A 26,230-nucleotide genomic window follows, 5' to 3' on the forward strand; every position below is an offset into this window, starting at 1 on the left:
CAATCAGACTCAATGAATAGTCCAATATGGTCCAGTGTAATCCAGTATAGTGCAATATAGTGCTATATACTCTATAGTTATATACTGCAGTGAGGTGAACCATGGATCCAACAGCTCTCCACTCCGCTTTAGCTTCTGCCAAATTCCATCGCCTAAATTGTGAGGCTGACTTCCTGCATCTAACTAACGGCCCGATTGAAGACGCTTTGATCCCCAGCCTGCAACACTCTCCTCTCATTGCGCGCCCTCCTTTCCTGCATCTCCAATTTTGATTCCTTCACGTGCCTCAGAGCCCAGACCGTTGTACCGGTACCGACGAGCAAGCAGGGCAATCGATTCGACAAACCCCCGAAGCACTCACTACCGGGCCAAGCTCCCGCAATACCGGCTGATACAATCAAACCAAGAAATTCGATACAAACACCGGAACCGACAACATGGCCAGAGACAAAGAGCGCTCGATCAACCCAGCCGCAGCGCAACGAAAACAAGACAAACAGAAAAGCCTAAAAAAGGGCAAAGCAGAGGCACTAGCACGACGAAATGAGAAGCTCGCACGGCGCAATCCAGATCGAATCCAACGACAGATCAACGAGCTCAAAGAAGCCGAAGAATCAGGCCAGAAACTACGACCGCGTGACAAGGAGATTCTCGAGGCTCTAGAGAAAGATCTACGAGGCGTATTGAAAGCGCGCGAAGCCCTCGGCGAGAAAGCACCCCGATTCAACAATGACAACCGAGGCGGCGGCCAGGGCGGCGGACGAGGGAGTCGAGAGGGCGTACTAGGCAAGCGGAGACGCGAGTCTGACGAGACGCGCATGCCGGCCGATGATGAGAGCAGTGATACGGATGAGGATGTGAGGAGGATACCCATGCCGCGGGATACACCACCGCCGATTCCGCGCCAGCAGCGGAGACGAGGTGGGGATAACGCGCAGGGCGAGAGTGGTGAGCAGCGTGGTCCTCATCTATTACCGTCCAGGCCGACGACGGTTGCAGCGCCCAAGACTGTGTATGAGGCCAAGCCTGAGATCCGTGATTTGCGGCGGGAGGCGACGAATAAGTTTATCCCGGCTGCGGTTCGGATGAAGCAGCAGTCTATCAAGGGTCAAGGCAAATTGTTGGAGCCTGAGGAGATGGATCGGCTTGAGAAGACTGGGTATAATGCTTCTGCTGGGCCTGGGCCTGAAGCTCCAGCGAAAGTTGGGCAGATTTCGTTGGAGGAGGAGGAGCAGCGGTTTAATCGGGAACTTAGGACTGTGCAGATGGAGGAAGTTGAGGATGAGGAATCTTGGGCTTAATCTTGCTCAATCTACTCTATGAACTGGTTTATGGGATATGATGCGGTTGCAAGTTGAGGGCTGAGATATGTATCGCTCAACCTGTTAGTAGTGAGTATAGGATCGATGATCTTGGAATATTTATCCTAGCCGAGGTAGTCGACGTACGTCTGCGCAGGCATTAGATCTATTGAAAATGAATCTAAACTTACGTTGGAATAAAGTAAGTGAGAATGTTCCTTCTGATCATGGATATGTACATCTAACAGACAATGCTAGCACCAAAACTCCTCAACCATGGACTCACAAAAAGTGGTCCAAGAACAAAGTCGAGAAGAAGCATTAACCAACGAGAGGCATATATGAAGTACTCCAAATCGGGAGGCGCAGCAAAGATTTATCCAATATGACAAGCAAAATCCGGATACTTGCGAGGGACTGTACGATGAACAGTGGAATTAACACCCAGGGGGGAAAAAGGCACAAGAAATCAACAGTGCATGGCTGATGCAAAACGAATACATGTACAGAGAATCAATCGTCTCCTTCATCGAAGGAAAGGGCATGACGGCGTAACAACAAAAGAAAGGTAAAGAGTCGAGTCGGGGCGAGGCAGGGTAGCCAACGCAGGCTAAAGAGCCAAACAGAAACACAGTAAAGGGGCATATGTGTATCCAACTCCGTGTACTTGCAATGCAGGCAAGGATGCACCCAGAACGCAACATTAGAGCCAACTCCGTGACGTAGGGGGAAATTATGCACAAGAAACGAAGTGAGAATCGGACCAAAATGGTGGACAGGCAATGGGAATCAAACGACTTTCCAAAGAACCAGATCAAGATCAAAATCAACCAGGAAAAACTCCATTTCATCAAAACTCCAGAAAACCATAACCGAAAGGGGAAGAAAATATGAATGTAAAATGGAAACAGCAGGTGATCCATCACCGCAGGTTGCGGATGACCTTCTTTCCACGAGCGAGGAAGGGACTAGGCATTTCGTCTAGTTCAGGGTTCCAGATGGCAGGGGGATCCCGCTCAGAGCACTTCAGCATCGATGGACCGGATGAGCGAGAGTCGCTAGCACAGCGCTTGACCTCGTCCATGGGGCGACCTCCAGCACGGGCTTGGGCAAGCTCGACAAGGGTACGACCACCCATGTTGCGCTGCATGACAGCCTTCATCATTTCCTCGCCACCACCGTTGGCCTTGGGTTGGGCCTGCTTGGGCGCACTCTTGCGGGTTGGAGATGCATCAGCAGCGAGATTGGCGGACGAGGGAATCTTGGTGAGACGACGGTGGGGCGACTTGGCTCTGCTTTCGCTGACGCTGCGCTCCTCGGACTGAGAGGTAGATGCATTTGCTGACTGAGGCAGGCGGGTACCACTCGATGGGAACAGGGATGGTTGAGTGCTGAGCTTCTGCACAAAGGCGGCAGTGTGCTGGCGCAGGAGAGGTCGGCGAGGCGCCTTCAATGGGTCAGGCTTGACCTTGGGCCGGGTAGGCGATGGCAGATCAGGGGTATCGTCCTCGTCGTCAGAGTAAGCAAGAGTGGGTTCCCACTTCGCCTTGTTGCGCTCAGCCTCTGCAAAGATGTTGCGGGCACCTCCTGTTCCAGAAGTACGGCGAGGAGAAAGTGAGAGGGACGCAATCGAGATGGGAGAAGGCTCGGCCATCTGAACATCAACTGGGGAGTCGACCACGGTCTTTGAGCGACAGAATGGAGTACGGGTCTCCTTCTTTGGCTGTTTCCTCTTGCTCGAAGGGGGTGACCCGAGAGACAGTTGGGTGATATCGGCGGTGCTCGATGGAGTGTTGTCACTGTCGTCCGTCATATTGGCTGAAGACCGAGAAGACCGCCAGCCCTGACCACTGGAGCGAGAAGAACTAGAGCCCTGGGTGCTGGTACGGAAGACATCGTCGCGGGAGGTATTGTTGTTCGCCTTGTGCTTCTTGACCTCAATGGAAACTCTGTCTTGAACCTCAGATTCAAATCGTTTGCGCAGGCGCTCAAGCTCGCTCTGTACTTGACGATCAATCTCCAAGCGCGCTTTGACCTCCCATTCTCTGCGGACGGTGCTCTCGATTTCAGCCTTCATTTGTTGCTTTTCCTTTTCAAGCTTGGCCAGGTTCTGTTCCATATCGCGGACCTTGGCCACAGCAACTTCCTCACGGCGGCGCAGGGTCTTACCCAGATCAACAACCTCCTTTTCCTTGCGCATGAGACGGATGATAGGAAGATTGATCAAAGCCGCAGTGTCGGGGCGATGATCGGGATTAACTAGCAAACAGCTCCCAATGACATTCTTAAGCTCAGGCGAGTAGTAGTCAGGCAAAGGAGCGAATTTACCCTCACGGATTTTTTGCACAAGTTGGATGTGGGTGCGAGCGTTGAAAGGGGGCTCTTTTTGGCACAGCTCATACATGATGCAGCCAACCGCCCAGATATCGGAACGCAAGGTGTACTTTTCGGCGGCACAGATCTCTGGTGACATGTAGAAAGGAGTGCCGACATAGGTGGAGGCGAAATCATGCGATTGCATCTGCTTGGACAATCCGAAATCACCGAGCTTGACTGTGTTGTCGCTACCAAGGAAGATGTTTTCGGGTTTGAGATCACGATGCAGGATGGTCACCTGCCCCTGCTTGCCCTTAAGACCAGATGCTTTCGGGGCAGGGCCCAGTATGTTCGATCCCACCTCAGAGGGGTCAGTACCGTAGTGACACCGGAACAAAGCAGTGACAAGTTGGGACAGAATGCGCCAGACGAATTCCTCCTCGGCATACTTGTTTGCCTTTTTCAAGTTCTTGATCACCATACCCAAGTCTCCACCTCCACAATACTCCATGTAGAGGTATAGGTCCTGGCTGGCCTTAAGGTGTTCCCGGTGGTAGTACGCGACGATGTTGGGATGACGAAGGGAGCTTAGGATGTTGAACTCGGCGGTGAGTTGTTCGCGTTCTTTCTGCGACATCTTGATGTAGTTGATTTCCTTGCGACAAAGGATCTATATCACCAAACATGTTAGTTTTTCCCACGTACGCAACATGCACCACCCAACACTTACGAATCCATCGGTCTTGCGCTTAACCTTGCGGATGATTCCAAAGGAACCGCAACCTGAATGAAGAGTATGATTAGGTTCGAACTAAGATCGAGTTATGGAGTCATAACATAGCACACTCACCAATCTTGTCCAAGATTTCATACTTGTCGGCCTCAGCCAAAGCAATCGCCATGGCTATGGATTGCAATTCGAGGACAACAGAAAGCTAGAGACCAAATGGAAGAATAAGAGTCAAAGATGCATGAACGTAAACAGAGACCTGTGTTAGTAAAATGGTAGAATTGAGGAATTGAGGGTTTGAAGCAGAGTAGACAATGGAAGCATTGAAGATTAAAGTGTTTGGGTTGGCTGTTGCTTAGCAACCGCAGGAATATTGGCACTTGCCCCTCTACGGCAGGCGGTATTGAACTTCAAGGGATGACGTTACAGAAGGGACGAGGATCGATCCTGCAGATCATTATATTGCAGCTTCTATTTGTTTGTATCTTCTATATATCCTGTCGCAAAAAAAGAAAAAGACCTGGGAAAGCGTACCTAGGTACCAAGTCAGGGCCTGACAGGTCAGGTATATGGGCCTGTGACGAGGGGAAGCAACTGCGCCCTATTCTGTCTACTATCTTTGCCTTTGGTAGACTGCATGTGGCCAAGTTAGAGCAAAGAGGGCCAAATCAGAGCAACAATGCCGTAAAAGAACCTGCTATCCAAATCATATAGATATGACCCCCAGGTAGGGAAGGCGGTGGTCTACTTGTTCTGCTGACTATTTGACTGTGTATAAGCACGTGAGCTTATCGATAGCTCATCCCCGCCGTTTGCCTCGAGGTGGCAACCTGCAATTGCCATGGATACCGAAGAGCCGACTGTTTTACGGAAGGACCAGCTGGAGATCAGCTTGGTTAATGAGAAGAAGCTGATCAAGGAGGGCACTATCAAGGATGATAACCCTTTGGACCTTAGTGAGCCGTTCCGTCAGCTCTGCAGTGCATGTCGTCAGGGCGATCTGAAAGTTTGCCAGGAGAAAATCACCGATGGCGTGAATGTCAATGCCCGTGATCCTTATGATTACACACCATTGATCCTGGTGAGTGCCATGTAACCGCGAAGCCAAGCCCGACAACATGTAATAACCAGTCGTTCAAAGGCGAGTCTCTGTGGCCATTATGAAGTCGTACAGCTGCTGCTCGAGTCCGGTGCACTGTGTGAACGAGACACGTTCCAAGGCGAAAGGTATACTAGAATGAAGTATCTACCCAGGAGCTGAAATTGACAATGGCAACCCTTCAGATGTCTATACAATGCCCTAAATGACCGGATCCGAAACCTTCTCCTCGAATACGATTATTCGAAATCTACGGACCCTCTGCAACCGCTCGCCGCACATATAACTTCCCTTTTAACACAGGAGTCTCCGGTGACAACCGATATCGTTGTTACTGCTTCCGATGAATCCCTCCACCTGCACAAATTCATCCTCGCAGCGCGTTCCCCATACTTCCGCGGAAAATTGGCAGCGGCCCCAGAATCCGCAACATGGAAGCTTCCTAGTACAATCCCCCCGGAGGCATTTGGTGCCGCCATCAAATACCTCTACTTTGGAGAAGCTCCTCGGGACTTGAGAAGTGGACCTGGAACCGGTTTCACCGAGTCTGAAGTGTTTGCCGGAGTGGACAGAGTCTCAAAGTACCTGGAAATCCACAGTCTTCTGGATAGTATCCTTGATAGCGGAGACAGGAGACGTGCCCGGCAACGGAGAACCGACGAGATCTCCAAGGGTCGGGACCAAATGGAACAATGGTTCCAGGCGAACGTTCTGGGAAACAAGCTGGAGGTTGAAACCTCAAAAGTGAACGATGTGAAATGGGACCACAATAACGCAATATTCGCCGATGTTCTTCTAAGGGCGGATGAACTCCCCGATGAAGATGAAAATGAAGTTGAACCAACGGCCAGCAATGGAATAGCTAGCTCGATCCCTATCGGCCCTACAGCTTCCACGGAAGGAAAGAAAACCAAAGGACCAAATTCAATTCTGTTCCCATGTCATCGAGCAATGCTTCTGCGATCAGAGTTCTTCCAGACTATGTTCACATCTGCGTTCCGCGAAGCTCACCTCAAAGAGCATCTGACGATCATTGACATAGACTGTTCACCAGAGGTATTGGAGATCATTCTTACATTTTTGTACACAGAAAGAGCCGACTTCCCCTTGGAAATCGCCGTCGATGTCCTCTTTGCGGCAGACATGCTCTTTATCGAAAAGCTGAAGACCAAAGCTGCGGTGGTCATTAGTACACTGGGTAGTGCCGGAATGTCCCAAGCGGAAGCCGCAAAGACTCGTGGAACAACAGACGAGGACGATATTGATATATACTCGATTGTGCGAGCTGCATGGTTGACACGTGTGCAGCGACTGGAAGAATTTGCTGCTCGATATCTAGCATACCGACTAGAAGCGCATATCGATTCTCCAGAATTCGCGGAGTTGATCCAGGAATCTGCATCTCGTATCAAGGCAAGACAGGAAACCGATTCCATTGAAATGCTGGATGACATTCGTTTCTATCTTGGGGAACGGTTTAGGTTGAGATTCGACGAGGCGGGTCTTGATGAGATGATGGACGAGGAGTTGCCACCGGAGGAGGTTGAGGATGAGGATGTCACGAAGCTTGCAGATGGCGTCGACGCACTCGATTTATCCAAGCAGACGACTCCTGCGGTTGTGAAACACGTCCAGCAGCAGGCGCACGTTCCGGAAATTCGAACTCTAGATGGTGCCGTCGTTGAGGATGAATTCGACGAAGATGCGATGAATTATCAGATCTTGCTGGAGAAGCTGGATATCCTGCTTGAAAATCTCAACTTGGAGGCTTGAGCATGGTTTGCTTCGCTCTCATTAGGATATGAGTGAGACCTTGACATTGAACATACACGCATATATACATTGCTTGAGATAGAACAAAAATATACAGATGGTTGGGCATGTACATCAGACAATTGTCTTCACATTTACCTCAAATATAAGTAGTCAAATATCAACGACTTGTTCATAGAGCAGAGACCAAATGGTTCGGTATGTTCACGTTTAGATACTAAGTGCGGCTGGATGGATGACCGGAGGTCACTACCTCACCCTAGATGCAATTGGCCTGGCGTGAAGCTCGTGGGGGGGCTGATGCTCCTTATTACCAGAGTAAAATGTGCTCGAGGATCACTGGGTGGTATTCTTTCGAGGGCGGCACTGCAAAGCATGTTTGACGCCTGCATCAGAGGGCATAAGGTGATATGCCGTCATTCGGGTTGAATGCTAGTCGATTATGGGCTGCCTCTTGTGGGCTAAAGTCGTCTCTCTCATTGCTCTTTGGGCGACTGCTGCTTGTCTCCGCCAATGCTTTTCTGCTGCTTCTCCAGCATCCTTGCATCAAGGTCTCGGATTTGTTTCTCGATGATGCCTTTCCGAGCTGTCAGATTTGAGCGCATTCCTTGTAAAGCTTTCATCTGTTCATCGAATGTAGACTCTTGTCGTTGCTTTGCTGTCTGATCCCAAGGTAAGTTAGGTAAATTCTAGGTGATGTGACAATTCGGAAAGCTCCGCAAAGTGATCGCTCATACCTCTGCAATTTCTTGATTTGTTTTGATCCCTGCACCATACAGCGTGCCCGTAATTGTAATTGAGGTGACTGCGGCAGTCAAGATCAAGCGCTTAACGTTCGGAGGAGGCATGGTGAATGCTATCAAGGTGAAGCTGTTCGCCATCAGACTATTGCCATGTGGTGGTCCTCACCGCCTTCCCAAACCAGGCTTAGTATTGATATTCCTCGACGCGTCCCCCTCGCGTTGTGACACTTCAAGGCGATCAAAGACTCTTAATTCGACAGCCCATGAGCGGCCCTCAACAATTTCGAGGGCTTCGTCCATCATGTCGTCACCAAATATTCCCCGTCGTCGAAGAGGCACCGAGGATGAAGATAGCGACGAACTCGCGTACACCTCTTCATCGAGCAACAAGCGCCCCCGCCTCAACCCCGCGGATGACAATGAATCGGAGACTGGAGAGGAGAGTGAAGAAGAAAGCTCTCTATCGGAGAGCCCAGAGCCTGCGTCTCAAGTCCCTCTAGCCGCTCACACTGGACTCGGTCCTGGTGGCTACAAGCCGGGCGCGATTGTGCGCATCAAGGTGAAGAACTTTGTCACATACACGTCGGCAGAGTTCTTCCCAGGCCCGAAATTGAATATGGTTATTGGACCAAATGGAACGGGCAAGAGTACGCTTGTCTGTGCTATCTGTCTGGGCTTAGGCTGGGGACCTCAGGTATGGTTTATTCTGGTGTCGCGCATATATATATACATGTCTGGTGTACTAACGGAAGTCATTTATAGCACCTCGGGCGCGCCAAAGACCAGGGCGAATTCGTGAAACATGGCAGCCGAGAGGCTACTATCGAGATCGAACTCTGTGGACCCCCGAAGATGGGTCGTAACCCCATCATTCAGCGAACCATCAAACGTGATGGAAATAAGAGCACATTCATGATCAATGGAGAGCCCGCATCTAACAGACAAGTGCTGAAGCTGGCCCAGTCGTTTGCTATCCAGGTGGACAATCTGTGCCAATTCCTCCCTCAAGATAAGGTTGCGGAGTTCGCTGCACTTTCCCCAGTCGACCTTCTCCACTCTACGCAAAGAGCGGCAGCTGGCCCAGAGATGATCGAGTGGCATGACGCCTTGAAAGCGCTTAGAGGCGAGCAGAAGAAACTGGAGATCGATAACCGCGGAGACAAGGATATGCTAGCGAACATGGAAAACCGACAAGAAACGCAAAGAGCCGACGTGGAGCGAATGCGCCAGAGAGCCGTGGTCAAAAGAAAAATCGAGATTCTCGAGTTTTTGCGCCCAATTGTTGAGTACAAAGAAGGGCACGCGGCTCTTGAGGTCCTGAAAGCCAACAAAACTCAACTCCAGCAAGAACATGACCAGCTCAAGGCAGATCTGGAGCCTGCACTGCACGCGCTCAATGTCAAAGAAGCCTATATTGAGCAGTTGAACAGTGTCAAAAATCACAGAAAGGACTCCGTAGAACGAGCATCCAGACTTGCCACCGCACGCGGTACACAAATCGACGAATACGACAGCAAGATCAAGGACCTCGCTGGTCAGATTGAGGCCGAAAGAAAGACTGGAGTGACGTATAAGAAGGAAGCAGCAAACGCCCAGCAAAATATCAAGATGCTCCAACGCAAGTTGGAGGAAGAGCCTGTCGAGTTCGATCCAGATGTCTTCAACGAAAGCTTGGTAAGAGCCCTATACAATTGGGTTCAGAACAATGCACTGACTATGACAACAGAGAGAAAAACGACTCGAGAAGCGCGAACTTGAAACTCAAGCCAGAGAGATCAAGGACCGACGGCAACCCCTGATTGACCAAAGCCAGGAGGTGCAAAGGAAGATCCAGCAAGCCGAGCGACAGCTAGGCAGTCTAGACTCGCAATCCGGCCAACAAGAACACAAGTTGGCACAAGCATCCCACGATTCGCTGAAAGCCTACCGATGGCTTCTAGACAACCAAGACAAATTTGAAAAAGAAGTCTTTGGTCCGCCCATTGTGACCTGCTCGATCACCGACCCAAAGTTTGCCGATGCCGTCGAATCCTTGTTCCAGAAGAGTGATTTCACATCGTTCACCACACAAACCCGGAACGATTTCCGCACCTTGCAGAGGGCGCTCAATGGAGAACTGCGCCTTCATGATGTCAGTATCCGCACATGTTCGATGTCGCTGGATAGCATGAAGGCCCCCATGCCGGACGATCAAATTCGCCAAATGGGATTCGATGGATGGGCGAAGGATTTCCTCATTGGCCCCGAGCCTGTCATTGCCATGCTGTGCAGCGAAAAGTTACTACACTCCACTCCCATCGGACTCGGAGACATCCCAGAGGAGGTTTTCAACCAATTGCAGAACGGTACACTGAGCTCTTGGGTATCTGGGCAGAACACCTTCCAAGTGAATCGACGAAAGGAATACGGTCCCAGCGCTACTTCCACCCGGGTTCGGCAAATCAAGCCTGCTCAGGTGTGGACGTCACGGCCTGTGGATGTTAGTCACAGGCGGCAATACCAGGAGAACATTGACTTGTGGAGAGAACAATTGAAAGACATCCAGGACAAGCTCCAGTCTGAGAAAGCTACCATGGAAAAGATCAGACAAGATCATGACCGAATCGACCAAGAAACGGTATTTACACCTTTGCCTCTGCTTCAATCGACTCACTAACCGATCCTACAGAATGATATCGAGAAGGAGAAAATCACAAAACAGACAGCCCATACTCAGTATCGAGCCATTCCTGAGAAGATCGGTATGTACCGCTCTTAGTTATGATCATTCAGCTGGCTAACATTGCGCAGCTCAACAAGAGGCCAAACTACGACATATCACTTCATTGTTTGAGAGGGTACGGGATACAGTCCGCGAGTATAGAGACAAGCAAGATGAGTTCTCTATTCAGAAGGCTGAGGCCACAGTCAAATATGCCGTAAGTCTACTCCTAGTGTCTGCGCTTCGTATATCTGAGAAAACCAGGACGCCGTCGAAGCTTTCCGCCAAGAATATGAGGAACTCGTTAAACTGGAGGTCCGACTTTTGGAGGCAACCTCCGACCTTCAGACTCTACGGCATCGCAACGATGATTGTGCCAGAATGCTAGAAGAGAAAAGTACACAGGCTCACCAAGCGCACGTCACTGTCAGAGAAACTGCGGCGAAGCTCAGGGCTGTCAATCAAAGAGCAAGACTCGTTATCCGAGAAGCTCGCAATCAACCTGACGCAAATGAAATGATGCAAGGGTTGGCTGATTACGACATGGACAAGCTCAACGCCGACATTGACTCCGAAAAGGCCCGCTTGGAACTTACCCATGGCGGTAGTAGCCACATGATCAAAGAATTCGAAGATCGTGAGAAGCAAATTGAGAAGCTCCGTTCCAAACTCGCCGAGTTTCAAGACAAGCTCACTCAACTTGGAGGCGCTATTGACGAGATCCGCAAGAACTGGGAGCCGAGGCTGGATGCACTCATCAAGAAGATCAGCGATGCCTTTGCTGATTCTTTCAACCGGATCGGATGTGCTGGTCAAGTCACCTTGGACAAGGTGGAAGATGAGCCTGAGACCGAAGGCGAGGTTGGTGGTAGCGACTTCGACCGGTGGGCAATTCAGATCCATGTTAAATTCCGTGAGAACGCACAACTGTCGCTCTTGGATTCACATCGCCAGTCCGGTGGTGAGAGAGCTGTAAGTACCATCTTTTATCTCATGGCACTTCAGTCTCTCTCCGCCTCGCCGTTCCGTGTCGTCGACGAGATTAATCAAGGTATGGACCCGCGTAACGAGCGCATGGTCCACGGCCGGCTGGTGGATATTGCTTGTGCCTCTAGTGAGGATGCCGAGACCGACGAGGACGGCAACCCCATCAGCGGCAGCGGCGGTGGACAGTACTTCCTCATTACACCCAAGCTACTAAACGGTCTTTCCTACAAGCGTGGCATGCGGGTGCTCTGTATCTATAGTGGAGAGCACATGCCCGACGACTATGGCAAGATCGACTTCAAACTGGCGATTCGCAACATGAAGGCGATCAACACGAGAACTGGGAACGCTGGCACAGCACCCAGAGGCGTTCAGGGGAACAGCCAAGTCGATATCTACGCTTAACGAAGTTCAGTGTTTTGTACTTACATGCGATACCCAAGCCGGCCTTTTCTCGGCCGGCAATCAAGGCAACGGTCGGCGCTACTTTTATGAGGGATGGGCCAGGAGCAAGGTGGGCATATACGCCCATACGCAAATCTACCATAGCATTCTATTTGATGTGAATAAGAACCAATATTGAACTATATTGACCGACATTGTACAATATTGAACCAAAAATGGAGGTTCGCGAAGATCCCGAACCACAGACACGACCTGCCCCTCTGGGAATTGCGGGTCTGAAACAAAACACTTGCGGCTCCGGGCATTTTTCTCTTTCCTCGCTGGCCTCATGCATGGCCGGCCACTCCGTGTCTGTGCTCGGTAGTTGGAGGGTTCGGAGATGTATCCAGACCCGCTTCTGGGGAGTAAGATAGCACGGGGAGCTTACCGGTTTACCCCCTCTCTCTAGGGCTCTAACCGGAGATCACATTTGTCGATCAAACTGATATGCGAGGTGCAATGTGTGGATTTTTTCCAGCCACTTACAGTAGTTCTCCTGATTCAATAGCACCGGGGGCTCCGGCCTAGAAAGTTCTTGGTCGATCAACGGATTCACATCCATGCTTGGATCGGACGATTCGACCAAACGAGTAAAGGTTGATCCATTCCTCCGAAGTCCATACAGGTCATATATTACGCACCAAAGAGAGAAGGGCGAAGAGAAATCCTCGTGGCACACAGGCCGTAGATCGGCGGGCGTTTCCGTCGCAGATCACCCCGGAGGATTGCACACCAATCGTTGGGCGACATTGGGCATCTCGCTAAAAGCAACTCTAAATTGCCTGACTTTTGGGGCTTTGGGAGTTTCTTTGAGTGGCCAATATCCCTGTTCCTCTTTGAGTCACCGCATTTACGGGCTGTGGCGCCTCCGCCAGCCTCCAGTCTCCAGGTCTACACACATGTACTCTGTACAATACAGACCGTACACGTACATACAGAAGACTGATCGACACTGCACAGAAGGTAATTGGCCCAATATTCTACGAGTAAATCATCATAACCACATTGTACATGAAAGATAGTCCCAAGTGATGTTACCGATGCGCGATTTTTTTTTGGCTTTAAGCCCCCAAGTGTGTGTTCCTTGGGCGTGTATACACCGCTCGAACCTCGAAGTCAATGACTTGCTCATTTGCTTTTTTGCACGGCCCTCCGCACTGGTCACTAGATAAAAGTTAAGATCATACTATATGAAACATAGAACTAACTCTCATACTACACAGTATTTACGGATTATGTTGCATGTGTAACTTCGATCTCGTCACACGGTCACACAATCTCGGCCACACCCGGCATTCAGATCTGGACTTACTACTAGTAAATTGCTACACAAACTGCCTATGCATGTCCCTTCCCATTTGCATGATTCCTCGAACCTGAAATCGGCATATGCACACCCACACCCAACACCCAATCAACCCTAACCCAAATATATATATATAAGTTGGAAGCTCCACCTCGCAAGGATATATACATATAGACGCGCCAACAACGCACCAACCCCGCCACAGCCCTCAACCTTACGATGCAACGGTGGGATGATCTACCAGACCCAGGTGCAATATCCAATCCCAGCCATGCGCAGTGCATGCAACCTATGTAATAATGAGCTCAAACACCAACCCACCCAGCCAATCGCCACCCAAGGGAAGAAACCATTGCCGGCATGAAACAAGACGGAGAATATCACTCGATTACCGTGGGATCTGCCTTTAGCGCTCGGTGTCTTGACAGGGATCTTTTCACCGAATCACCTGGCCTGGAGGGTTGGAGGTGATCAGTGATAAGTGTGCTGGACTTGAACACTCTGCATATGCGAGGCATCCCGTATAGAGGGTGCTTATTGCCATGCCTCGTGAGGCGATCAATGCGATGGCATTGGCCTGTAGTCTAGGGATGTGTACGGTATATGTATATGCAACCGTGGGCGTACACGTACGGGCTGTATTGTGATCAGGATCTGGATTCGCATGTACGGCGCTGTACACGGACGTGTAGGCTAGGATGAAGACTGGGTGGAATGATCAGACCCCTGATGTGCATTGCATTGAGGTGTCCATACCTTCAGTCGTATCTGTATCTGCATTTACATTTACATTTGCTGTTACAGTACACTTGCCACCCAGTGGCTCCAGTGTTTGGAGAAATTGGAGTCTCGTGCATGAGCGTGTGGATCAGAATCACACCCAACCTCGTCCCCTGTTATCACTCATATTAATGAAGCGTCAGCCACAGGATCCGGGAGCCAGGATTCGGCCAAGGAAAACACATAGCTTGAACGAAACCGTTGGGAGAAGCCATGGAATCCAGGCCGAAGCATGAATCATGCTATGTCAAGCCACGCAACAAAGAAGTGGCTGGATGGATTCCCAGCACGAAGCCCGAATAGGCAGGACCGCAATCAATGGTGAACTTTATTATGAAAGGAGTCGAGGGGTTGTCAGTGAATTGTAAGCAAGTGATCTCCAGGTGGCCGGGTGTATGGCGTCTTCCGGGTGTTTGGTCTACAGTAGCAAGGATGTTTCACCAAGTGGAGCGAAGCGGATATGCGACTGATTCAAGGGATGTGAAAGATGTGCATGGCAAACGAGAAACAGGTGATACAGATCGACGGATATGCACGTTTATGGGGTATAGTCCGTAAACTATACGAGGCATAGAAAGGGGGAGACAACCGAACGGGATGACGATAGATCCAAATATCACCTCCCTAAAATAGTCAACAGTGAGGCATGTCAGAACAAGGCAAACTGAAAAAGAGAGACGCCAGGTCAGTTCGCCGAGGCTACGATTGGAGAATGCCATGCGCCAGACAAGGCCCCACGGCCGATCTCACACGGGGTTTATACCAAAAAGGGGCATGGTGCGGTCGGTAGGATCCCAGCTCAAGCTGCTCTAATTTGTGTGATCGACTGGCCTTTGACGAACAGGTCGTTGTTTCACCGCACCGGAGTTAAAACATGCCGACTTCCTATACTCCGTGCTTCCTCTCCGCTACTACCGTCTCGCCTACAACTAGTGCGCTTCAACGTACAGTTCGATCATCACTAGCGCCCACGGTCCATGACCCCAGTCTGGCAGTTAGCCCTGAATTATTTATGTCTTTGCCTCGGTCCCGAGTCCGCGAAAGCCCCTTCTTTGCTCCTTTGAGATCCGCCGTTTTGGATGTGGAATAGATGTAGATTATAGATGATCGCTGTCGATCACCCCTCGTTTGGCGTTCTGGTTGTAGCAGGTGATTAAGTGTGTTTGTATTTGCTTATTTGAGTTGCCTTTCTATTATTACTTTTCCCCCCTGACTTTCCGATACGAGATGCGATCCGAACCCGAGTCACAGGCCACAGGCTACAGCACACTGTATGACTGCCTGGTTTATGGATGTTCAAACCAGTCGTACGGTACAGCCCTAGAGATCCTGCAGGAGCAGTAATTAATATATTTGATTCATAATCAGATATCTACCTACCGACCAATATGCCGGATTATACGTACAAGGGGCCAAATACGATGTCAACGCGTAACAATATCTATTACGCGGAGGACCGCATCGGAGACATTACCCAAAGGGTCATCGCTTAGCGGTGATCATGGACACAGGGAGCTATGGCCAGCGGTTATCCCTGGATCTTGATCCACCATGTCAGAATAGGAAGGAGGATGACAGGTCTATTTCAGCAAACCACATGGAAATCCACATGGAACCTGTAATCAAGAAATATGTGAAAATGAAAATGAAAATGAAATATGAAATATGAAATACGTAGATGTCCCGGATGATCGGAGGTGCATCGGGCTTGATGCCAGATCCGGATCGAATGCCACGTGAAAAAAAGGGAGGCTTGGAAAAAGCAAAGAAAACATAAATATAGTCCAGGGGGCGTCCATACACTCCCATGCATATGCAGCCCGCGTCCAGTCCGCACCTTCCCAAGGCGGTTAGTGTGAGATCGGATCTACCAATCGCCGATCAAAGGTTAAGTGTTTCCGGCGTCTCAATTAAACACCGGTCTGTGTGTAGTGTCGTCATTAACTTAATTTTAATTGTCTTTGTGATAGCCCACGCGCTTGGACATGCAAGTGCCATGTGTTCGGTAACCTTACCTTACGCAAGGCAACCGACGGTCGACTGGTCATATAAGTTATGTATATGTATGCTACAATATATTCAAGCCATTAAGCCATACAGCCATACAGCCATACAGCCATGTGTTCCATGTCGCGTGGCATCCAGCCCCACTGAATCTCGACCGTATACTCGTCCAGGCAAGTCCTGGGAAAGGGGGTGAGACAGTCGCGTGGCATGGGCCCAGTGCCCCGGAAGCAACGATCAGCGATCACGGCTGACTCCGTTGCCTACCCGGATCTATGACCTAAAGGGGATAGCTCGATCACCACTTACTGTAAGAAGCTCGGTCCATGACTCTTGATTTGAAAAGCAGATACGTACTTACATGTAGATGCAATAGTTCGTATGTGATGGCCCCCAAATGTATCTCTGACAATTAACATTTCAATTTAACATTTCAGTTTAACATTTGAAATTAACATTTCAATTTAGCATTTCAATTTAACATTCAGGAAAAAGTCTATACCAGCGGATCACATTTTTCCCGTATTCCTGGTTTCATCATAAAGTTCCACGTAAAGCTTCTCAGACGGGAAACTGTGGGAGATTAGATTCCTTAATCTACGGTAGAATTAAAATTTAACTGAAATAGCCATTTACCCAAGGCAGAACCACGGCTCCACGCTCCAATCAGTGGCTGTGGAATAATAACACCGGCACCAGACCCAGTGAAGAAAAGGCGACCCGAACAAATGCCGACAATTGAAGGGGGTGATCAGCCAGGATCGCCCCGAGCCTCGCGGATCATACGCTCGAGCCATGACATGAGATAATACAGCCAATGTAAATACTGTAGGTAATGCAGGAGTACATTACTTTCCATTTATCCAAATTGATAAATACATTTCTATATCAATTACTATGTATACAGAGCATAAGGAAAGGAAAAATGAAAGACGATCCCAGCTAAAAGGGCTAAAGAGTGGAGCTCGCTTCCACGAGGCCGGGACGTGGATCCCCTCTAACGGCCAATCCCCGATCGTGCAGAACCCGTGCACGGCCCTCCCGAGTGTTCCAGAACGCCGATCAGATCGTATCCGGTTTGAGGATCTTCAGGAGGAGATGGGCAGGGTCTTAGGCCTTGTCACCTTCTATAAGCAGATGTAATTGCCGAGTATTAGCATGGAGTCTATTTCGTAGATCACTTAATAATAGTGATTGTGTCGATTATGGTGATTGTTGAATATGTTGACTAGGTTGATCATAGAGTACAGCATGACTATCCATACTGTAATTAGGTACAAGGAAATAGACACGTACAGTACTCCGTACTGTACTCAGTACCGAAAGTTCATGCATTGTAAGGTTTGTGTAAGCGAGGATCCTGCGCTTAGAGACGCTGGCCCCCAGGTTACGGAGTGGGGCCAAATTGGGTTAGTGTGTTTCTTTGCGACCTTCCCCTTTGGAAACCCTGCGCCGTTGGTTCCCCATAGCCACGCGACAATGATCTCCTGAACCGTGTCATCCCCGGGTTTTATACACCAAGTAACAGAATGAATGAGAATGAATATTTTATGTTCTTGATTCGAATACATGCGAAGAACATGTACACACTCCCTGTTCTATCTGTGTAGTCGCCGATCAGATCACCGTTTATGGGGCGATGTGACAGGTAAGCAGAAAGGATCTGCACTAGCCGTAGCGAGGTCTTTACCTCCTACATTGGGGTTAGTGCGCATCCCACGCGGTTGATAGGCTCTTCAGAGCGGAGTTCGAGGCACATCGTCATTCCCCACGTTAATCTCCGAAAAGAAAATATGTAATTCCCAAAGGGGAATATTCGATTAATTAAATTAAGCTTTGGAACGGACTGTCTCATAAAAATAATGAAAACCAGGTAATTTACCGGCGATCATTCACTATAAACCTCGTGTGTTCCCCCATGTGAAACGCCATCTAGACTTCTACACATCTAACATCATGGATCTCGCCAACCTCCTCTCCCACACCGTCTACACTCCTAAGGACTCGAGCCACTACAAGCGCTCAGCTCCTCTCTCTCCCCCAGTCGAGGAACCAAAATGCTCGCTGCCTTCTATTTCAGCCCTCCTCGAGGGTGCCGATGGTGCTCAGCATTCAGCCAGTGAGTATACACTTGGACATACACCAACAGTATCCCAAACACTAACCAAACCAGAGCGCCAACGTCTCTCACCTCACCGTGATGACATCCGGCACTACGAAATGCCCCCAACACCACCGCTGCGCCCAGGCTCAGGAAACGGCCAAAGCCGCGCCTCGCCGGTAAACACAAAGGAATCCCACCACCGTTCCTCAGTCTCCAGCACGAGCTCAATCCACATCAACGCACAACCCTATGCCTCGCCCGCTCCCAGCGTCTCCTCCTACACATCCCCAGTCGAGGCCCCCCAACATCAACACCACCAACAACCAATGTACTACACTCGCCCACCAACAGCCTCAACCTTCGCGCCAGCCACCCCAGTGACAGTGCCAGCCCCAATGCCAACGGTGCAAACCCAACACCACCACGCCCACGGCCACTCCAACTCCCAGTCCTCATCTGCCCTGATCTCCCCCGTTACCCCAGCCTGGCAACACCACCATTACTTCCCCCTCCACCGCAGCACCTTTCCAACAGAACCACGACCGGTATATCTGCCGCACATGCCACAAGGCCTTCTCCCGTCCTTCCTCCCTCCGCATTCACAGCCACTCGCATACCGGCGAGAAGCCTTTCCGGTGTACGCATGCCGGCTGTGGCAAGGCCTTCTCCGTGCGGAGTAACATGAAGCGCCACGAGAGAGGATGTCATTCCGGACGGCCTGTTCCTGCTGCTGCTACTGCCCTTGTGGTTTAGAATGGAGCAGCTGTGGAATGAATGAGAGTCGGGATGGATTGGATATTCCTTGATTCTCTTTGTTTTATGTTATGTGTCTCCTTTGTTAAAATGGTGGTGTTCCCTTTGTTTTCTTATGGCGTTGAGTGTGTGAGGCCGTGATACCCTGGACCTTGGTTTTGATTCTTCTAATCGGATTCCCCCTTTATTTTTGGTTGGGATCGGGTTATACACTATAAAATTATGATTCGAAATGTATATTCTATGATTTATTTGGTTCTTCTCGTAACGTTGTTTCGTATATCATATAGACGTAGTAGTATAGTGGAAGTATGGTAGTCTTTGTATGGTTTAAATGGGTTGTAACTTACATGAAAATGTTTCACATAGCGACCTTGTATCTTTTCTGAGCCCTACAAGATGTTCTTCCCAACCTTCCATACCGCATGTATCCAATTATCCAATTACCACCCCTATAATAACCCATCGTAAATCATAACCACAACCATAATCATAACCATCCATACCGTGGACCTATCCACACCCATCACTCATCTAAAACCCCCCTCGCCAAAGCAGCAAGACTAGTCTCATACCTTGCCGGATTATGATCACTCAACATCCCACTAGCAAACCTCAACTCCCCAAACCAAGCATCAACATCACGAATAAACCGAATCTGAACCCTAGTAGCGGGCCTCCCAAGACGAGGATAACCGTCCCCCACAAAATCCGGCAACGTAAACGCATCCCGTTGCAAAACACGCATAGTCTCAACAATAAAGACCTCACCAGGGGGCATAAGTTTCGGCGCGCGCATCTCATCCCGTAATAACATAAGCGTTTTCCACGCCCACGCATCCTCGCCAACGCCATCACCGGCATTGACAACGAGAGGAGGCTGATTCACGTAGAATTTATGGATGATGCTCTGACGGAGTGATTCGCGGAGACGGGTGCGGATATGAGATTTCGCGCCTGAAGCGTCGTCTTTGAAGCTGCTTGCTGCTGTGTGCATGTCGTGTAGGATGCCCAGGGAGAGACTGGGCACGATGTCTTGGCCGTTGACGATGGTTGTTATTAGGCCTCGTGTAGCGAGGCGGAGGAAGGGGGACATTACGGCTGGCGGGCCGTAGGCGTAGACGTGGATTGGGCGGCCGGTTGGGATGGGGAGGGGGAGGTTGGTGGAAGGGACGATGGGGTGTTGGTTGATGCTGTAAGGAGCGGGGGTCGCGGAGTTGGTTGGTAGGAAGCTGTTACGAAGGAGGTGCCGAGTGGGGAGGGGTTTGGTTCGGAAATCATTGTTGCTAGGAGGGCTGCGACGCCGCCGCCGAGGGAGTGGCCGCATAGGACTACGCCGTAGTCTTCAAATTCTTCTAGGGCTGCGCGGAGGGTGATCATTACTCGGCCGCCGCCGCCTTCGAGGAGACGTTTGGCCGAGGCGTGCATGCCTTTGTGTACTTTCCAGCTTTTGCCTTGCCATTCGAGGTCGTCGAAGTCGCAGGTCATGTCTGTTAGGATGTCCTCGAAGCCCCATGTCCCTCGGAGAGTTAGGACCACCGCTTTGGAGTCATGGTCAATGGAGAGGTAGTGGACGAGTGGAAATCCTGTTTCCGTCTCGCCGGCTGCGTTGGAGCCACCGGCCGGATCGACGAAGGAAGAAAGGAGGATTGTAGAGGGAGGGAGGCCGGCGTGATCCGAGAATGCGCTGTGCTCGTGAGTGTCTGACCTGGCTGGTGGCAGAGTCTTTGTGCCTCTTGGCACGCCCATGACTTTGAGGGCATTGGAGCCATAAGAGGCGGACGAGAAACGACAAAACCGGCGGATGTTCTGGACAAAATGTCTCTCAGGGAAAATTCCCGGGACAAGGCCATCGCGATTGAGCGCCTGGATGGTTTCCATATCCTCGTAGGCACTTTTGCGAGGCCGATGTGCAAGTACGAGCGATGTCTCAGAACCGGCAGTCGCCAGTGAATATAGACTGGGAGTGTATGAGTGGGATCTGTGATGCAGAGTTGACGAACTGGGTCGGTTGTCATTTGCAGACACCATTCCGTCAGTCTCAGACCTACTCACGGACAAGGAGCTGCTACTGCGAACATGAGTCCGAGACATTGCAGGTGAGCCAGGCCGCATATCCGAAGTCCGACGCGAGAAGAAAGCGTCTGTTTGAGTGAGGAGAGATTCCTGACTCTTCTCGCGCACTGCATAATGCCCGCGTGGAGCTCTTTGGTTATGTGCATTGTGTGATGGAGCGCGTTTTGCTTGCTGCGGTGATTGTCTCTGGGGAGAGTTGGGGAATGGCGACCTTCGTAAGCCTCGATTCGGGACAGGTGTTGTCGGTCGATAGTCTATAGGCTCTGCTTGTCTCTTCTTGAGATCGGGTCTGGTAGAAATTTCGCGTGCAGTCGCCTCCTTTACAGATGCAGTTCCTTTTACCGGCCTAGGAGGCAGACGAGGAAGAGGGAGTGTGGAAGAAGTGGGCGACTTTATAAATGGCTTCTTTGTTGGACGCTTGGCGTCACTTTTCTCAAAACCAGGCGGCTTGACCTTCTGTGCAAATTTGCTGAATGATCCTCTGCCCGTTGCGGATTTGGGTGTTTCGCTCGGCGAGTCAGGAGTCGTCACATGGTGCTTGAAGCCCCCATTTGTGATATCAGGATGTGAGTGCGACCGGTCATGCTGTGATCCCACCGGAACACTAGGTAATGCTTTTCCTGGCGATCGTTTGAGATGGTCGGGCTCAGGTAGGACGTCAGTAGAACTGTTACGACGCAGTTGGGTGCTTTGGGATTTGTTGAAAGCAGTCCTAAATACCACTGTATGCCTTGGGCAGCGTCGCTGTCCGTCTGTCACGTTGTTTTCATAATCACTGTCATGATGAAATCGTTCCTCGACCATTTTTGTTCCAGGCGGTGCTGCAATCTCTGCCATATCGTCATCGTAGATATCGACGGTGATAGTTCGCGCCGTGAGGACTTCCGATTTGATGGATGCATGGCAGCCCTGAGGAAGCTGGCTCATGATATAAGCGCGGATGTCCTCATCAGATACCTGCTGCTGACCATCCAAAGGAATCGAGAGACGAGATCCGTTAAACGGTTCAGTCATGCTTGATCGTCGAACTGCATCGAAGGCTTCTTCGCCCTTCTGCGGCACCACAAATGAAGCATTACCAGGCCGCACCAGCTCCTCATTCTTGGGGTTGGCGAACTGTAGTTCATGGGACCCGATCACGTCTGCTCGTGCACCGTTGTCCAGGATGACAACATCCCAGACAATCTCATCTCCGCCATTCTGGTGCAGATGTCGTTCGGTGTTCTTCTTGCCCCATCGCTGTAGCAGTGCAAAGCCCAGAGACCCGACTAGTAGATCACCAACACCAATCTTCTCAGTACTCGCACCAGGTTCCACGGATCTAAACTCGCGTCTGATAAGCGTGATAATAGCTGCAATAGCCCTCGACGACTCGGTAGATCCAAGAATGGCGTCCAACGTAGACAAAAGAGCCTGCGAGAGATTGGCAACGGAAGCCAATGTCGTTGACGAGAAGTGGAAAGTCGCGGCCGCGAAAAACGAAGCCGAGGTCACAGTCGAGTGCAGGGTTGCCAACTAGGCGGAGTTAGCCAGGGCAAGGAGTCAGGATGGATCCTCCTACACTCCGCTCAAGCAGAGATTCGGCCTCTGTTCTGCCATGTTCATCCCCACTACGGATCGCGACGTCGCGTCCTGCTCTCGTTAGGATCCCCTCCACCAGGGCTCGGCTTAGCTCTAGGCTAGTGAGAGTAGTGGCTCGCGCGCCATCTAGGGCAGCCCCGCCGAAGAATGTTCCCAGTCGTAAGGATAGGGAGGTTGACTGGGTGATTAGTGAGATCAGCGATGCCACTGGTCGTGGGAGTAGCGTCGCGCCTGAAGCCGGGTGGATCTCGGGTTCGTTTTCTGCAATCATAGTCCATTAATCATAAGGTAAGGCGAATACATTAGAAGAGAGAGAATGTTAACGTTTAAGTTAACTTAGTGGTGAACATGAACAAGATATGATCAACAGGTTCGGTTCCTGGCCCAACACTTTTCTTATTTACATGTGACTACCATTTACATCATCGCCTTCACGTCTCCCCCATATTGAACTCTACGAATCTGACTGCGATCGCATTCGCCCACATTGCGAATGCCTGATAGGCCCATATTCTGCCAAAGATCAGCCAAAAGGCCCTGAAGGACCTGCTTGGCCCCGTCTCGGCCCTGAATACTGAGACCATAAATTACCGGCCGACCAACTAGAACCGCCTTGGCTCCCAAACACAGCGCCTTGATAACATCCGATCCCGTCCGAATGCCCGAGTCAAAAAGTACCGTCATTCGATCGCCAACTGCATCGACTATCTCCGGCAGAACATCCAAAGACCCAATGGCCCCGTCCACCTGGCGACCACCATGATTCGAAACCACAATCCCATCACAACCAGACTGCAGCGCCCTCTTCGCATCCTCCACATGCTGAATGCCCTTCAACACAATTGGCCCATCCCAATTCGCCCTAAGGAAAGCCAAATCCTCCCACTCATGCGGACTCCCAGCAAACACATCACCGACCCACGCCCTCGAAGCACCAATAACATCCTCCTCAACAGGACATCCAGACTCCTTCTCGAACTTGGCCCGGAACACCGGATCACTAAACCCAACCTGGTTCCCGACCCCTTTGATAAAAGGCACGTAGGCATTATCCAGATCAGCCGGCCGCCACGCCAGCGACCAAGTATCCAGCGTAACAACTAGTACAGAGAATCCATTCTCTTTAGCCCGTTTGAGCAACGATAGCGTGACACTGTTGTCTTTCGGCCAGTAGAGCTGATACCATCGTTTCCCGTCTTTGCTGGCGGTCGCGACGTCTTCAATGGTGCTTGTGCTCGCCGTGCTCATCGTGTAGGGGACGCCTACTTCTTCGCATGCACTGGCCAAACCGGTCTCCTTGTCTTCGTGGAAGATCCCCTGTACACCGACTGGCGCCATGATAAGGGGATTATCATATTTCTGGCCGAAGAGTTCGACTGATACGTCTTGGTCGTGCATCTGTACATACGTCATTAGTATCTTACGCCGTAGAGTATGAGAGCTTTAGACGGAATCGTACATTGCGCATCATCCGAGGGATTCTAGACACATTGTTAGTCGATCTCGGGTACGACGGCCATTATCTCCTAGCTTACAGCTTCCACTGCCGAAATGCCAGCCGATTGCTATCCATGGTGGCTTTCTCGCCCGCGCCACCCGCAACATAATTGAAGGCGCGTACTCCCAGTGCCTTCTGGGCTTGTTCTTCCAGGAGACGAGGGTCGGTGGTTACGCTGGGTAGGGTGCCCATTAGGGCACCCTTGCCGTAGATTTCGGTCTGGTAGCTGCCGTAATTGCCGGCCATGGTATATATAGGTGTTTGTGAGTAGGAAGTTGAAGATATGGATGCCCAGGTGAGCTGAAGAGCCCCCGGCCCGGATTCGGTGGGCTGATGCGGGGGACCTCGGTCCAGGTTGAGCTTCATTTTTGTGACTTCAATATCGATGAGTTAGTGTCATATTCTATAAGTTGATGGGCTCCACGTCTCTATTCAAATCTATAAATATAGCCCTAACTTATCACTTTCACTACATGTATTTACCCAGCGAACCCACTCGTCAAAGTAAGCCTCCCCACAGGAGCCGGAACACCTGTTGATAGAAAGTTTGGCTTGACTAAAATGCCCATCTGTATTCTTGGCTTGATAGGGTGAAATTGTCTGATTCGGTATATTGCTCGGCTCATTACCTCAATCTAGGCGAGACAGTGAGGAGACTATACTGTAAGCGATGGAGTAGGCACATTCCAAATTTGTCAATTTGGTACTAGTCAAATGGTCAGCTTCTATTGACCAAATAGAAGGCCGAGATATTGCTAAAGAACCCTGCAAGCAATAGAGCAACATCTATCCTATTGGCTACTGGTCAAGAGTTATCACTTGGACTAGTCCCAGATAATGCGGACAAGATGGAAGTGGAACGGAAATGAAGAATTATATATTAAACAAATGATGGGTATCTCAAACAAAAGAAAAAGGAAATCATGACCAGATCTTGATGGTCATGTCATCGGACGTATAAACGACCAAGTGTCCATCATGCGAGAGTTTAATAGCCCGAACCCAGCCGGAATAGCCAGTGACAACGCGCACACATGCAAACGACGCATCCCACACCCGAATCGTCAAGTCATCCGCAGCAGATGCCATCCACCTCCCATCCCCCGAGAAAGCCATCAAGCGCAAAGGACCCGAATGACCAAGAACATGAAGTAGAGCCCCAGAAGCCGTATCCCAAATATGCACCGTCTTATCTAGCGACCCAGACGCGACCAGCTTACCATCAGGAGAAAAGCAGACCGCCCGACTGGACGCAGAATGCCCATTCATCTGGTGCAGTTGATTCCCAGTAGCCGCATCCCAAAGCCGTACCGAGTGATCGTCAGAAGTCGAAGCGATAGTCTTCCCATCCGGTGAGAACGCCACAGCACGCACCCAACCGAAATGGCCCGTAAAGGTTTTCAGGAGCGCGCCCGAGCTGGCGTTCCATAACCGAACAGTATAATCATCCGACGCGGAGGCAACAGTCCGTCCATCAGGGGCGAACTCGACCGCGCGCACTTTCCCCGTGTGGCCCTTGAGCATGCGATAAGTGAAGCCGGTATTGGCGTCGCTGATGCGAACAGACATATCATCCGAGGCCGTAGCGAGCAGTCGACCCATGGGCGAGAAGCGCACGGCGCGCACCCAGCTGGAGTGGCCGTTATCTTTGGCCGCGCCGCGCTGCAGGCCAGTTCCGGCGTTCCAGAGGCGGATCATCATGTCGTTCGATACCGAGGCGAGGATTTCGCCATTGGGTGATAGGGTGACGTCCCAGATCCAGCCGGTGTGGCCGTTGAGGGTTTTGGAGAGGACTAACTCCCCGACGGGGGTTGTCGGAGGGGTTGCCATTGGCGAGTTTGGTGGTGGATTTGGTTTTTGATGATTTTGATTGTGGGGATTGGTGTGATCAGCACGTAGAGCTGAGGAGAGAGCTCTGTCGAGAGCAGATTAGGGAGCTGGATATGAAGCCTTGTCGCGCAACGCGTGAAGGCTCATAGTGAGATTGAGTCACAGGAAACGGGCGAGTAGGGTGTAAGACTTCTCTATAGAAAC

At 50.7% G+C, this 26,230-nt stretch overlaps 11 protein-coding genes across 11 annotated transcripts; 5 read left to right on the forward strand and 6 right to left on the reverse strand.

The window, feature by feature from the left end:
* Positions 1-437: 437 nt before the first annotated feature.
* N7446_003593 (WW domain binding protein 11) lies at positions 438-1,301 on the forward strand (the record flags this gene model as incomplete). The annotated part of the gene is made up of 1 exon (XM_058512342.1): positions 438-1,301. The coding sequence occupies one exon, from the start codon at positions 438-440 to the stop codon at positions 1,299-1,301; it is 864 nt and encodes a 287-aa protein (XP_058373671.1).
* Positions 1,302-2,223: 922 nt separating this feature from the next.
* Positions 2,224-4,519, reverse strand: nimA (serine/threonine protein kinase nimA; the record flags this gene model as incomplete). Its single annotated transcript, XM_058512343.1, has 3 exons — positions 2,224-4,287; positions 4,348-4,400; positions 4,468-4,519. 3 exons carry the CDS (start codon positions 4,517-4,519, stop codon positions 2,224-2,226), a joined length of 2,169 nt encoding a protein of 722 aa, XP_058373672.1.
* Positions 4,520-5,163: 644 nt separating this feature from the next.
* Positions 5,164-7,240, forward strand: N7446_003595 (ankyrin repeat and BTB/POZ domain protein). The gene is made up of 3 exons (XM_058512344.1): positions 5,164-5,428; positions 5,489-5,574; positions 5,632-7,240. Exons 1-3 carry the CDS (start codon positions 5,189-5,191, stop codon positions 7,217-7,219), a joined length of 1,914 nt encoding a protein of 637 aa, XP_058373673.1. The 5' UTR covers positions 5,164-5,188; the 3' UTR covers positions 7,220-7,240.
* Positions 7,241-7,695: 455 nt separating this feature from the next.
* On the reverse strand, positions 7,696-8,067 carry N7446_003596 (uncharacterized protein; the record flags this gene model as incomplete). The annotated part of the gene is made up of 2 exons (XM_058512345.1): positions 7,696-7,881; positions 7,957-8,067. The coding sequence occupies 2 exons, from the start codon at positions 8,065-8,067 to the stop codon at positions 7,696-7,698; spliced, it is 297 nt and encodes a 98-aa protein (XP_058373674.1).
* A 113-nt stretch (positions 8,068-8,180) lies between these two features.
* On the forward strand, positions 8,181-13,139 carry N7446_003597 (DNA repair ATPase SMC5). The gene is made up of 6 exons (XM_058512346.1): positions 8,181-8,656; positions 8,725-9,636; positions 9,689-10,579; positions 10,631-10,703; positions 10,753-10,880; positions 10,928-13,139. The coding sequence occupies exons 1-6, from the start codon at positions 8,264-8,266 to the stop codon at positions 12,053-12,055; spliced, it is 3,525 nt and encodes a 1,174-aa protein (XP_058373675.1). The 5' UTR covers positions 8,181-8,263; the 3' UTR covers positions 12,056-13,139.
* Positions 13,140-17,081: 3,942 nt separating this feature from the next.
* N7446_003598 (uncharacterized protein) lies at positions 17,082-17,327 on the forward strand (the record flags this gene model as incomplete). Its single annotated transcript, XM_058512347.1, has 1 exon — positions 17,082-17,327. One exon carries the CDS (start codon positions 17,082-17,084, stop codon positions 17,325-17,327), a length of 246 nt encoding a protein of 81 aa, XP_058373676.1.
* An 805-nt stretch (positions 17,328-18,132) lies between these two features.
* On the forward strand, positions 18,133-19,041 carry N7446_003599 (uncharacterized protein; the record flags this gene model as incomplete). Its single annotated transcript, XM_058512348.1, is given in 3 exon segments — positions 18,133-18,303; positions 18,358-18,761; positions 18,772-19,041. 3 exon segments carry the CDS (start codon positions 18,141-18,143, stop codon positions 19,039-19,041), a joined length of 837 nt encoding a protein of 278 aa, XP_058373677.1. The 5' UTR covers positions 18,133-18,140.
* Positions 19,042-19,567: 526 nt separating this feature from the next.
* N7446_003600 (uncharacterized protein) lies at positions 19,568-20,038 on the reverse strand (the record flags this gene model as incomplete). Its single annotated transcript, XM_058512349.1, has 1 exon — positions 19,568-20,038. The coding sequence occupies one exon, from the start codon at positions 20,036-20,038 to the stop codon at positions 19,568-19,570; it is 471 nt and encodes a 156-aa protein (XP_058373678.1).
* A 98-nt stretch (positions 20,039-20,136) lies between these two features.
* Positions 20,137-22,969, reverse strand: N7446_003601 (lipase family protein; the record flags this gene model as incomplete). The annotated part of the gene is made up of 2 exons (XM_058512350.1): positions 20,137-22,632; positions 22,679-22,969. The coding sequence occupies 2 exons, from the start codon at positions 22,967-22,969 to the stop codon at positions 20,137-20,139; spliced, it is 2,787 nt and encodes a 928-aa protein (XP_058373679.1).
* A 146-nt stretch (positions 22,970-23,115) lies between these two features.
* On the reverse strand, positions 23,116-24,442 carry N7446_003602 (lactate 2-monooxygenase; the record flags this gene model as incomplete). Its single annotated transcript, XM_058512351.1, has 3 exons — positions 23,116-24,096; positions 24,158-24,179; positions 24,234-24,442. The coding sequence occupies 3 exons, from the start codon at positions 24,440-24,442 to the stop codon at positions 23,116-23,118; spliced, it is 1,212 nt and encodes a 403-aa protein (XP_058373680.1).
* Positions 24,443-25,117: 675 nt separating this feature from the next.
* N7446_003603 (WD40 repeat domain-containing protein) lies at positions 25,118-26,026 on the reverse strand (the record flags this gene model as incomplete). Its single annotated transcript, XM_058512352.1, has 1 exon — positions 25,118-26,026. The coding sequence occupies one exon, from the start codon at positions 26,024-26,026 to the stop codon at positions 25,118-25,120; it is 909 nt and encodes a 302-aa protein (XP_058373681.1).
* Between the last annotated feature and the right edge of the window lie 204 nt (positions 26,027-26,230).

This window comes from Penicillium canescens, assembly GCF_028828765.1.
Source record: "Penicillium canescens strain IBT 15451 chromosome Unknown utg000003l_segment0_segment0, whole genome shotgun sequence".
In the NCBI taxonomy this organism is placed as follows: Eukaryota; Fungi; Ascomycota; class Eurotiomycetes; order Eurotiales; family Aspergillaceae; genus Penicillium; species Penicillium canescens.

What these genes read in the sequence shown, in the direction of transcription:
- N7446_003597 (XM_058512346.1), top strand. Translation starts at nt 8,264, where the DNA reads ATGTCGTCACCAAATATTCCCCGTCGTCGAAGAGGCACCGAGGATGAA. An exon ending in ATGTCTTCAACGAAAGCTTG is followed by an intron (nt 9,637 to 9,688) that starts GTAAGAGCCCTA and finishes CTATGACAACAG; the next exon opens with AGAGAAAAACGACTCGAGAA. An exon ending in AGGCCACAGTCAAATATGCC is followed by an intron (nt 10,881 to 10,927) that starts GTAAGTCTACTC and finishes TGAGAAAACCAG; the next exon opens with GACGCCGTCGAAGCTTTCCG.
- N7446_003595 (XM_058512344.1), top strand. Translation starts at nt 5,189, where the DNA reads ATGGATACCGAAGAGCCGACTGTTTTACGGAAGGACCAGCTGGAGATC. An exon ending in ATTACACACCATTGATCCTG is followed by an intron (nt 5,429 to 5,488) that starts GTGAGTGCCATG and finishes AGTCGTTCAAAG; the next exon opens with GCGAGTCTCTGTGGCCATTA. An exon ending in GACACGTTCCAAGGCGAAAG is followed by an intron (nt 5,575 to 5,631) that starts GTATACTAGAAT and finishes GCAACCCTTCAG; the next exon opens with ATGTCTATACAATGCCCTAA.